Source organism: Lytechinus variegatus, chromosome 16, assembly GCF_018143015.1.
Source record: "Lytechinus variegatus isolate NC3 chromosome 16, Lvar_3.0, whole genome shotgun sequence".
NCBI lineage: Eukaryota > Metazoa > Echinodermata > Echinoidea > Temnopleuroida > Toxopneustidae > Lytechinus > Lytechinus variegatus.
Window position 1 is genome coordinate 22104479 of NC_054755.1, and position 13054 is coordinate 22117532.

General features: G+C 34.4%; 1 protein-coding gene across 1 annotated transcript in view; it reads left to right on the forward strand.

Moving 5' to 3' along the window:
- The window catches only part of LOC121430285 (protein O-mannosyl-transferase TMTC4-like), a 27657-nt gene extending 17543 nt beyond the window's left edge, over positions 1 to 10114 (forward strand). The window contains exons 13-18 of the mRNA XM_041627563.1: positions 854 to 995; positions 3039 to 3193; positions 3993 to 4044; positions 6118 to 6232; positions 7851 to 7963; positions 9308 to 10114. Coding sequence (XP_041483497.1) covers positions 854 to 995; positions 3039 to 3193; positions 3993 to 4044; positions 6118 to 6232; positions 7851 to 7963; positions 9308 to 9511 — 781 coding nt within the window. The 3' untranslated portion in view covers positions 9512 to 10114. The remainder of the gene's footprint in view (positions 1 to 853; positions 996 to 3038; positions 3194 to 3992; positions 4045 to 6117; positions 6233 to 7850; positions 7964 to 9307) is intronic.
- Positions 10115 to 13054: the final 2940 nt, after the last annotated feature.

The window sequence follows — 13054 nt, forward strand, 5'->3', positions numbered from 1 at the left end:
TGTTTGATCCTATCAAATGAATCTCTTTGTTAAATGTATGATAATATGATTTGACTCTGGGGTCATGAGGTCACAAATTACTGATTGTTTAAAAAGTTACCTCATTTCCCAAGTGTCCAAATCAGGTAGGCCTATAAATATGTTCACTTTGATATTTGCTTCCATCATATAAAGCTCTTGCTTTAATGAATGATAATGTCATTAGAATTTCTGGCCATGAGGTCACAAATGACTGATTATTTTAAAAAAGCTGACTTCAAACTTGGTCTAATGATCTGAATAGATTTTAGGGTCACAAGGTCAAAGATCTGAGAGGTCAATACATACCTGAAATTATGTTGTTTTTATCACGATAACCAAAGAACCATTTGAAGGATCAACTTTAAATTTTGTTCTTGGATCCTTATTGGAAGCACAATGATCTGATTAGATTTTGGGGTCACAGGATCAAAGATAAAAGGTCACAGACGTCATTCACCTGAAAAGATCACATTCTCATGATAGTTGGAGAACTGTTTAAGGGTTCAACTTCATTCTTGGCTGAGTTGGTGTATGTACATGTATGCATATGTGAGTAATGATGTTCTGATGATTTTTTTTTTTTGAGTCACAAGTTCAAAGGTAATAGAGATTATTTTATCAAATTTTTAGAATCTTAATATTTTCTTAATCTTGTCACGGCAGAAGCAGAACTTTCACGGCTTGTAGAATCTATCTGGTCCAAACACAAGATATTGTTCTATATATTCTTTACGATGTCTGTTCCATCATGTGATTTGATTAAATCCTAATTAGATTTTTTTTAGCTATAATATTGACAAGTTTTGCTCTTGTTGACCATTTGTGATCCCAGACCGACCTTTCCCGCTGCCTGGATGAACCTTGGCATTGTCCAAGCAACCTTGAAGAAATATCAGGATGCTGAGGTCAGCTATCTGACCGCTCTCAAACATCGAAAACATTATCCTGATTGCTACTTCAACTTGGGAAATCTGGTAAGAATATCTGTTTGGAATATCATTGGAAGGTCATTACAGTATGAAGCCCGAAGGAGAAATGACATTTTTTATTTTCCAAACTCGTTCCCTTGACTTGTTCTGTGAAAAGTTGAGGCAATAAGTTAGTTTTTCATTAAAAAGAGTTATTTGAATAAAATGTCATGTCACCTATTAGTGCCTCTGTATTATAAACATATTGTTGCTTTGATATTATTATTGGAGAATGTCTATGTACGCTGTATAGTTCTTTGAGATATTTCAAAATAATCATTTGGAACTTATTTTTCTTATAGTTTTCAGGAAGCTACGTATTCAAATTATTGCCAATAAATACTACAAATGGGCGCAAGTACATGTAGGAAATGTATCTTAGAATTTTTGAGAAATTGTGACAAAAAAAGTTAATGAAAGTGTAATTCTCTCAATGTTTCTGAAATGTTGGAGACCTGTATTTGCACGCATTTATTTTAGGTTAATAAATCCATAGGTTTATTTAATTGCTTGTACAATGATACATGTACCTGCAATAAGCCAGACTTTATGATTTCTTTTGATGAATTGCACATGTATTCAATAATCATCATTCAATTTCTAAAACTATTTTATTGTTTATCAATAAATTATGTTTAATTTCTTTTCCAGTTTATCTTTATTTATAATTACTTATTTACATGATTGCTTGACTTTCAATTTCTATGACTTTTTATTTCTTTTTTTATTGATATGCTCTATGAAACAATATGTGTTGCTTACTAAACCTGCTTTTATTGCTGTTTAACAAAGCAGAAATTTAGCTTATGAGATTGAAAATTTATGGATTCCTGTATTTTATTCCCCAGAATACAGATGTAATAATATTTGATTCAATATTCAAAATTTGAAATTATTCATGATTAACTGAACGGAAATATAACTAGGACATATCAAAGATTTTAAAGAACATGCTCATAATGTTGTTTCTTATGTCTTGAAAAGGCAAGTACTAATGCCTTTTTTGTTGCTCAAAGCTGACATTATACTGCACAATGATAATATAGTTTAATCACAGGAAAAGATAATGGGCCAATTCCGTAAAGTATTATGTACGGCTCCCTATGTTAAAGTCGGACCTTTCTGAAATGAGTTGTCCATGTTTTCTAGTCCATAAAGGAAGTTATAATGCTCTCAAATTATCCTGTCTTACTATTGTAGGAAGTACGCGAGGGCTAATAATGGGAGAACCCCCCCCCCCCTTAGGCCTTATGAGAGCAAAAATTGCCCCTAAAATTTGCAAAATTAAATACTTGGGGCAAACATCTTTTTTTTTTAATAAGTTCCCCTAAGATCTGCCACAAATAATATTCAAGAACTTCTAGAAAAATCAATCTTCTGCATGTAGCAGATTATGCTTTAATAGCATAAATGTTTGTTGATCAGAATAGTCACGCTTGAAATGAAACAAATAGGCCCAAAAATTCATCAATCGCTCCAATGTGGAAACAAAAGTTGCCCCCAAAGATGAAATTATTTTCCTGTCCTGACAAAATAAATCTTGAATATTTTATGGAATTGCCCATGATAACAAGAATAACAAGTAAAGGCCACCACGCACCTTTCGACTGGTCTACGTTCCGATCTCGAGCAAATCGTATATGTCTTATTTTCTGAAAATGTGAATGAAAAGATTGATCTTTTTATTTGAGGTTCAAATTAATTGAAAGAATAATAACATAACAATTTTGAATGATTTCAAGCCTTTATTTTGGAGTAAAGGCCAAATTAGTTTCAAATCGTAGCCAATTGTACGACTGCTATGACGTCATTACGACTAGATATTAAATGCGCTTTTATTTTAAGGATGATAGAATAGTCACAGATTTGAACATAGGTATTGGTATGATGATTTCGAACATTACACAGTAGAGATATTCCATGTCTCAATATTAGCATAAAATTCTACTACATTTTATTCTGAAATGAGATCGTAGACTAATGGTAAGGTGTGCGGTGTCCTTAACACACATAACAAGAATGATAAATGCATGAATGCACTGTTCACAGTACTTAGTACTAGGCCGCACCGACCAGGCTATATCTGCATGGCTGAATGCTACATCATTGCTTAACACACACGCTGAAGCCTGGAGTAACACTCTGCTACTTCTTGATAACCTAGGTGAGAAATTGGTCACAAACAACATTTGTGAAAAGTGTTTGTAAGTTCTGTTTTTATTAGAGGTATCTAATGTCTCGGCTATCAAATTGCACTTTTTGAGAGTCATTCTGTTTTTTGCTGTTTTTATATGTTCTTTATGCTATCCATCTGTAATTTTTAAAATAGCTGCTCAGACTGTTTATCTCTCTCTTTCCTCTTTTTTCTCTTTTTCTCCTCTTCTCTTTTCCAGTTCTCTCCTTCCTTATATCTCTGTTGCCCACTTCTACTTGCCCTTTTCTCTCCCTTGGAGTCTCTTCACCCTTTTTCTGTTTTTTTTTATATCAATGCCATTTTTTCATGAGCAGGCATTTAGTTCTTAACACCATTCTATTAATGTCAGTCATCATCTGCTTTGCCTTGTCAAATTACACTCACTTGCAGATTTAATCATTCATACTTCCTTCTTTTTTTCTATTTTCTCATTTAAAGCCATATAATATCCCCCATTTCTAATTTGAAAAAAAAGTTAGTGGGGACAGTGTTTATGCATGGGGGTGTAGTTGCTTGTATGCTTGATGGATAATCTCATACAAACTCTCTTTCCAGTATTTATTCCCACATGGATGTGTGCATGCTCTCCATATTTAGCCAGCAGAGTGTGAGTAACATCATTTTCTTTTTGTTCTATCATGGTGAGTTCCTGCCCCCCTCCCATTGAACCGGTCAACCACACACCAATGCTTGTTCCAGAATTTATTGTAGAAATCCCCCTTTCAGGATGAAATTCGGTTAGGTTTTTGACCCCGTTTTGTTATGGTATGAAAGCATTAAATTTACTTCTTGTCCTGCTCTTATCACAGGCTACTGGAAGGGAAAAACAGCAAAATCATATCCCTTTTTATGAGTACTAGGGTATTTGGAAGGGGGGGTGATTGTGTCACATGCTTGTATTTTTAGAGGGTGGGGGTGCATGTATGTTCCCTAAGTTCAAATTTCATGGGTCTAGACAAAAACAGAGGATGAAGACTGAAAGAAAGGAAGTGGCCTGGGTACAGAGGGGGAGGCAGATTGAGATTGTGAAAGAGGGAAAGAGAGACATTACGTCAAACCCCCGTTTGGAGAAAGACCGCAGTTCAGATTGCAAACTGCGGTTCTAGACCCCAATTTTCATTTGAAAATCTCAACATTTCCAAGCCCCGATAAACCCTTCTTGGCCAGGTAATCCCCGTTGTCTCAATTTCACCTCCACAGGCCAGTAAATGAGCGTTGAGCCAAGGACGAAATGATAAACAACAGCTGTGCTATTACGTAAGACTTCTCTGCCTTCGAAATGATATCATTGTATTCGATATTTAATCACGTTTTCAAAGGCATATTGTATTCAGAAATCCAATGTTAGTCCATTTTCAATTTCGAACGAAGAAAATCAACCTCGAAATAAGGAAAGTAAGTGAATAAAATGACAGCATGCTTTGCAGGGACCGCGCTTGGGCTGTTGTTATCTTCGGACCGAGGTCAAGAAACAGGTGTTTTGATACTTAAATATTATTGCTTGCTTGGGTCAGTGGGTTTGTCGTACTTGGAGAAGAGAATTGATTGGGGGAAATTGGGGTATAGTGTTCTCAAATGGAGGTTTTCGTCATGGATTAAAAAAGGGGTAAGCGAGAAAAAAATGGAGAAGGGGAGTGGGCGGTAACAGTGAAGAATAGAACGGGAAAAGTGGGATGCAGTCTTGAGTGAAAAAAAATGATGAGAGGGAGAGAGATGGAGAAAAAGCAATCCATTAATTCAAAGATATGATCTTAATCAGACCTGCCGAGCAGTACAGATTTTCAGTATTTAGTACTGAAAAATGAGAATACTACTGATGGTTTCATGCAAAATACTGATTTCTCAAGTTCCAATTTTATGTGTTGTCCTATGGTATTTCTTTGAAAATACTGATTTTTCTCACCAAAATACTGATTTTCAGCTTTAAAAAATACTTACTGATACATGTTCTTGTTCAGGTTGGCAGCTCTGCTTATTTCATAAAGACAAAAGAATACCAGTATCCAATATTTATCATCATGGAGTTATCTAAATGATTTGTTTGCAAAGTATTATTAAAACTCATATACATGTTGCTGCATGTAAAAGGATATGGAAAACTCCATATATTGCATTATTAGAATTCTAAACATTGACCTTTTGTTGGTTATCTCACTAGTTGAAAACTGATGTTCTACAGATGTTAAAACTATGTTATTAGCATCAGCATAACATTTAAAGATAAATTGCATGTCTGCATGTATTTATGATTTTACTATTGAAAAGAAATACACCAGGCTTAATCTTATTATTGAACGAAAAAACACTGAAAAATATTGTTTGAGTTTACAAGGTTTGATGCTTAATGTAGTTGAATATTTATTGATTTATTGATTTGGAATTGATCAATTTGTGAAATTTATATGGAGCTTGTTCATTAAAAACTACATGATGAAATGTACATAGATACTTGCACCAATCACATGATGATCTCATTGTAAAAATTCTCTCCCACAATTATCACAGAAAATAATGTGAAATTAGAAGAAAATTATACTTCATTGTTTTTGCATGTAATGGCTTTTGTTTGAACAAAAAACCAATTAGTTAATGTCAATTTACAACTAAGATATTTACAGCTTGTTTTATTGGATAAGCATGTTTGCTACTAACGAAAATATATATACACAAGCGCATGATTTGATTCAGCCTTCAAAACTACACAGTGATGTTGCCTGTTAAAACCTTGTATCTCAAAAAAAATCTATATTTTAGAGTATTAAGAAAGTGTTAACCTTGTTTTGCTTGAAGTTGATAGAGTTCTTGACAGGAATTACAGCTTTTTCTTGTGCTGTTCTCTCAAAATTTTCACATTTGGAGATGCACGGTTATAATGGCCCGCTAACACAGAACGCTTTGCTGATATTCTTTGATAATAATATGTTACAACCACAGTATTTGGAAATGAAGCAGTGGATGCTCGCAGTGAAGGAGTGGGAGAGTGCTATCACTCAGAAACTAGATCATTCCCGGGCTTGGTCCAACATTCTGACATTGTATGATGATCTGGGTAAGAGCAATGTGTGTTCGTTATTGTTGAGAACGTGATGGAGAGCTGTATGATTTGTTTCTTGTGGATTATGTTAAAGCTATATTTTTTCTATTATCCCAGATATTCAACAAGGTACACAAAACACAAATAAGATTAAATCCAAAGTATGTTTAAGTGATGTTGAAAAAGATTCCAAATTGTACACACTTTGATTCGACACATTCATGGGGAGGGGGCATATTGTAGAAAGAGAGGACAACATTTTGGGGATTACATGTAAGCAAAAGTCTAAAATGAATGTTGCTGAAATGGACATTGTAGTTCCTGATTTCTTGTTTGCAGTCAGTGATAAATATCGCCAAATATTACATTAGCAGCTATTCCTGCACTTGTGTCAGAGATATCAGCCATTGGAAATTATTGTTATATTCCGTAATTGCAGCTATAACCAATATGACTTTACTGAATGTAGTGACAAAAATTTAAACCTCTCTATAATTTGAAAATGTGAATTCTGACCATTGTGTTGTATTCCGATATAAAACTTTTGTCTTTCTACTTGAAAATATTATTAGGAACCGCTTTCATGCCATTTATAGCATATTTTTATCTCTTTTCTGCATTGTTGTTTCGTGGTCCTCTCTTCATCTCACTCCTTTGTAGCACATAAAAAGTTCTTTCCATGGGACAAAGTACATGTACATGTAACAGCACCTTTTAATGTCGCAAAAATCCTATCATATTAGACACTTCATGTCTATGCTATTTGCACACTATGGCACTCTCAGCTTTTTTCAGTGTTTTCAGACAGGATCATATTTGTTTTTCTTTCTCTATGTCAGCTTTTAAGGTTTATTACCAGCCTAACTTTTCAGTCATGTACATTTTCAATTCATATGGATACTTTTGAAGTTATTGTTCAACTTGCTCGATTTCTTTTTTTTTCTTTCTGTGATTACACTTGTACAAATGATTGTTGGGTAATACCAGTACCTTGTGTGTTTTCGAAGAGGATGGTTCAATGGTCATCTAGGGGTCAAAAGGTCAAGATTTTATCTGTATTGCTCTTATTTCTTTATTTCTGCATCATTGTGGTTACACTTGGTACAAATGATCCTTGGGTAATACTACATGTGTGTTCATGACGATGGTAAGGTCAGAGATCACCCAGGGGTCAAAATGTCATATTTTATTGATTGTGAAATCAGACAAGACTCGTTGATTGTGAAATCAGGCAAGACTCGTGGTTCGCAATCCACCTCGTTTCAACACAGCAAAGTGTATATGTGAATCCATTACTGTGGGCCTATGCAGGTGTCATTCATTCAAATTTAAAAAGAAATACTTTAGTACATAAGAGAAACAAGCATTCTCCTTATCCATGCTGCCAACTTCTGACAAGGATTTTATTGAAACTATTGATAATTTGTGTGTATTTTTTGTTTTAAATTCAAGAATAATTGTAGAATGGTTTATGACTTTGCAGGTGTTCAAACTTTTCCACAATTCTTAGTCAAAATAAAATATTCCATTATTCATAACTTTATGAACAGCTTTATGAAAAACCCACCTGGTCTTTTTTCAGACCCAGTTATAAAAATGACTTGCATTCTTGTTTTTATCAATCTTTCATTAGGTCAGTATAACACTGCTATATCAGTAGGACAGGAAGCCTTGAGGCATGTCAAAGATGATCCTCAAATATACTACGCTATTGGCAATGTATTAGGCAAGATGGAAAGATATAAGGTAGGTCGTGTTTGAAAGATACATGTAAACAATCATGGAGTGGATTTCCTTGATGCTATGGATGACAAGACTAGTGTAGTAGATTTCATGGTACACCATGTATCTTTCTTGGGCTAGTGTTGGTCCTGAAAAGGACAACCCAATCTCGACGTTTCGACAAGTGTGTTCTTGTCGTGTGTCATGTGTTCTTGTCATCCTGAGGATACATGGTGTACCGTGAAACATACTACACTATTCTTCACCATGGAAACCTTCAGAAGTTAGATGACAAGACTGTTACATGCATTACATGCAGTCCCGCTTGCATGCATAGGTAAAATCATTTAAAGCTGATTAGTTTCTAGTGCTTAAAACTAATCATATTTGTGTATGGTACTTAAATGTAGGAGGAAAAAAATGGGATCGCTGTGGGATGCACAGCTGTTATCATGGGCAGTAAGAACACTCCGCAGGTGAGATCAAACAAGGTGCGTGCCGGGTCTAAGCTCTGACCAAGTAAGGACAAATTTGCATTTATACATGAAAGCATATTGTCTCTCGATCCATACAAACCTTGTACATGTACCTGCCTGCTGCTCTGGCCTATCTGTACATGTATATCGCAAGTTTGCATCTGACCCAACTTCCAACATTGGTCTATAAAGAGCTTTGAATTAATCAGCTTTCTATATGCTAAATTTTAGTCTTGTTTGTAAGATAGAAGAATTTACGGTATGTGGGAAGCTATGAAAGATGGGGATAATTCTGAATGGTTGCCTAAAAATGCCTTAAGTATGGGTATATTTTAACAAATTATGAAGTTAACATAGGATAGATACATGTTAAAAGAAAGATATTGGTTTTATGTACATGTAATTTGTTCAGTGTATGTTTTAAACCAAGTCAATACTCCAATCCATAAGATAAAGAATTTTAAGAACAACATTTTGTTTTGAAATACTTTTATCAAAGTCAGTAAGTTCATTCATGTGATTTAAAGAAACATTTTGTGTATCTCCTTTCTTTTACATTCATTAAAATATCTTTGCAGTTACAATGTTAAAGTTACAATGTAATAATTGTAACTTACAATGTATTTACATGTACTTTACAGTTCATCTGAGTAAATGACATTCTTTCAAACTGAATGTGATTGCTCATTCGGTAGAGCGGGAGTTTCGGATTCCGGTGACCCAGGTTCGATTCCCACTTGGTGCTGCCCTTTGGTAAGGTATTAATCCTCATTACCAGATCCCTCGGATAGGACCTTAAGCCATCGTTCCTCTGGTTGTTTGCTTACAAGCATTAGTACTTTCTTAGCAGTCAGGTATAAATATCACCACCATTTACCGTTCACATTTGCAGGAAGCGGAGGAAATGTACCTTCAAGCCATCCACTGCAAACCTGATGTCGCTCGTTACCATGGCAACCTTGCTGTCCTTTATCACCGATGGGGAAAGCTCGAGGAGGCCTACCATCAGTACCAGAGGTCGCTGACCCTTGACCCCTCTTCAGAGGTCATGGAAGATAATTTGAGAAAGCTTGGGAGGAAGTTAAAAAAGGGATGAATCGTGTTAATTTCCCATATTCAGATCAGTTTCCTCGAGCGAAGGGTTTGTACAGCAAACTCAGTGTGAATGTTATGACATTGTATGTTAGGATGTGAAGAAAGAATATATTTGCTCAGAAATATTTGATAATGAAATGTTAAATGATGTCCACAGAATATTGGTTTGCAAGTGAAACACACACACAGAACTATTTATTACCTTTTATAATGTAGGATACTGGAGAAAAATATAATAGAACACATATTTACACAGAAAATATATTGGCTTGTTTGTGATGATATTTTGAGCTATTTGAGAGTAGAAACAACATAGCATTCTCTGTCTACATTGACCTGTTATAATTGTAGACATATGATGTGGTTTGTTATTGGCAAGAATCATGGGTGGAAATCCCAGGGGGGACACGGGGGTCACGTCCCCCCTACCCAAAATAGTAGAGGGGACACAATATCAAATGCCCCCCCCCCCCACTAATTTTGGTCTTTCATGATGGAGCAGAATACATTATTTCACAGTCGAAATAATGCATGTATTTTGGACTAAATGACCTTATATTTTGGGCAAAAGCCCTTTTTTTTCTTGTCAGATTGTTTTGTTTAAAATCACCTTTCATTTTGACATTTTGGGTGATAACCTTTTTTTTTTTTGGGGGGGGGGGCTTGTCAAATTTTCCAGGCCCTGGTCCCCCCTACCTTTGGGGATAGATTTCTGCCCATGGCAAGAATAAAATACACCTTGAACTAGTGCCTTAAAGATAAATTCCAGTTTTGGTAACGATCTCAAAATGACTTTTTACAGAATCTAATATAATGACCACCCAAGTGTCTGTATGTATGAATAAAAAATATGTGCCAAAGGATTCTGGAAGAAATAGTGTAATTGCTGAGAAATAAGCAAAATAAGCGCAGATTCTGTCACTTCCGTCGGGTATTTATTCCAGCAATAATAATACACTGTCCCATGTGTGCCTATCTGTGTTGGTGATCTTCAATGTGAACATTTTTCAGCGTAGATTTCAAGATTTCACAAAGTTCATTTTATGTAACTGTACCAGATCTACATCCTCAAAGATATTCTGACAATTAAGCCTGGTTTTACAGACTTTCTCTTGAAATCAGTGTTTACTGCAACTACTGGCATTTCTCTTTAATTATCATAGCAGTGGATAATATTTGTTTTGTGTTACACTCATACCAACGAAACTGACTCCAAACTGTCCATAATGTAATAGATTTTGTTGATTTCGTTGATGTGACTGTGACACGAGTGTGATACCCTTTAGAAAGGTACACCAAATTCAATATCATTTTGAATAGTCTTTCTTACCAGTTGTGCTAGAAAAAAATATATATAAACAAAGCGAACACTTAGTCTCTCAGTCAGTGTCTTTTTGATGAGAAGTATGGTACAAAAAATAGTATTTTGAAGTATAAATAAACAAATGGTGTTTTGAAATATATATTTTGTAGTGTATATTTATTTTAAAAAAATCAGTGTATATTATACATATTAAGGATGGGTAAGATGAGGGAAAAGAATCATGTCTAAGTTCAGTGGTCATAATAGATTTAGTAGGTCTAATGTCTACATTTGTTGTATATGTATGATATAATATTATAGTGTTTGAGATGAGCATATGAGACCCAAAACTATCACAATAACATAGCCTGATAAAATATCTCAATTCACTGTGCAGCATTACTACTGATTATTTCTCAGGATCTTCAATGCCTGAAAGATGATATTCCCGTATTCCACTGCTGATCTGATTAAATGGGCAATAATATAGCTGAAAATAATGACATGTCAAGTGTTGTAAGTAATTTTGATTACAAATCAAGCATATGTCCCCATATAAAGCATAACTGGGTATTGCAAGATAGTTATTTCAAATTGCAACTGAATGCATATCAACTTAAAATTTGCATTTATTGGAAGATAGTTATTTCAAATTGCAACTGAATGCATATCAACTTAAAATTTGCATTTATTGGACTTGCACTTAATTTTTTTTTATTTATGCTTAATTTGGAAATTAATTGATGTTTCTTGAAACACCACTAAGGTGTTTTATTATCATTTTTGCGTCAGAATACTTATAGTGTTAACAAAGTTAAAAATTTATGTTTTTTAGTGCTTTTACTAAGCCATTCACATTTCGTATTCAAGAATATCTGTTGGTGTGCTTACAGAATTATACAAATTATATATTTTAGTTTAAATATATTATGCATGTAGATGAAATAGAACTATTTAGATGAAAATATGCAGTACTAGTAAAAAAAATACAAGTGTTTTGAATATAAGTGTTTACAACTCATTCTATCCTCTATAGTGGGTAATTTTTTTCGATTTCATGTCAGGCAGAACAATTCTCTCTTTTTATAGATGTACACTATTAGTTTTATATTGCTGATTAATTAACTTCTATAGTTTTCTCTTACTATCCAGTCATAACAGTAAAAATAGAGAATTATTTGTTAATCAGACAATGATTTTGGTAGTCAAACCTGGGTCCCGTAACAAAGAGATTAGCAATCAATTGTATGCTTGATTTTCACAATTTTATATTGCAGTCAATCCAATCAATCTTAAAAAAGGTTCTATGATGATGGCTAATAATCCAAGAGCATTAGGCCAAAATGGGCTTAAGAAAGGAAATTTCAGGTAACAAGCTGATTTTTTTCAGGATAGGTCCACAACCCTAGAATAACATACTAAAAGTCTTCATATATCCTTGAGGGTTTTCCCTATCCAATATGGCATCCAAAATGGCCATAACACTATCATTGTCCACCCTAGAAATCAAATTTTGGTGCATATTTCATGGTTTAAAGGTGTAAAAAGAGCTATTGATACAGGATAGAGTGAAACTAAGCAGTCCAGTATACCCCCAAATCCAAGATGGCGTCTAAAATGGCCGCCAAAGCCTAAAAATCTATTTATTGCTCATGTTACTATCTTTAATTCTGTTTCTATTCAATGGTTTTAACCCTATCTAGGCCGGGGGGGCCCCCCCTCAACGAATCGCGCGATATTTTCGTCGTGCGAAATTTTTTGACCACGCCGCTCGCTGAGTTTTTACTTTCAAGTCTTGCGCAACTTTTAGACCAATTTTGCGTCACCCGGGTATGTGGTTCCGAAATTACACAACATGTAAGTGCATGTCAGACCGAAAATTGCTCAAAAACGTGATTTCGTGTACAAAGTCAATGCAAATTGTGATTTCAACCAAAATTCATAAATGTATGATTATTTTTAGTTTTGCCAGTCTAAATGTATTCATTTTATGATTTTTATAATCACAGAAGAGTCCCCAACAAATTTCATTGAAAAAACAATGAAAAACAAAAGGTCAAAAAAACAAAGAAATACATAAGAAATTGCAAAAACAATATAATACATAAGAAAATGATTTGATATCACAATTTTTTTCATGTACTCTTGCTAAGGACACCACAAAGAGTTTCTATACCAAAAATTAGTACATTTGGAGCTTTATTTAGGGAGTTCGAGGAAAAAGTATGATTTCGCATACTA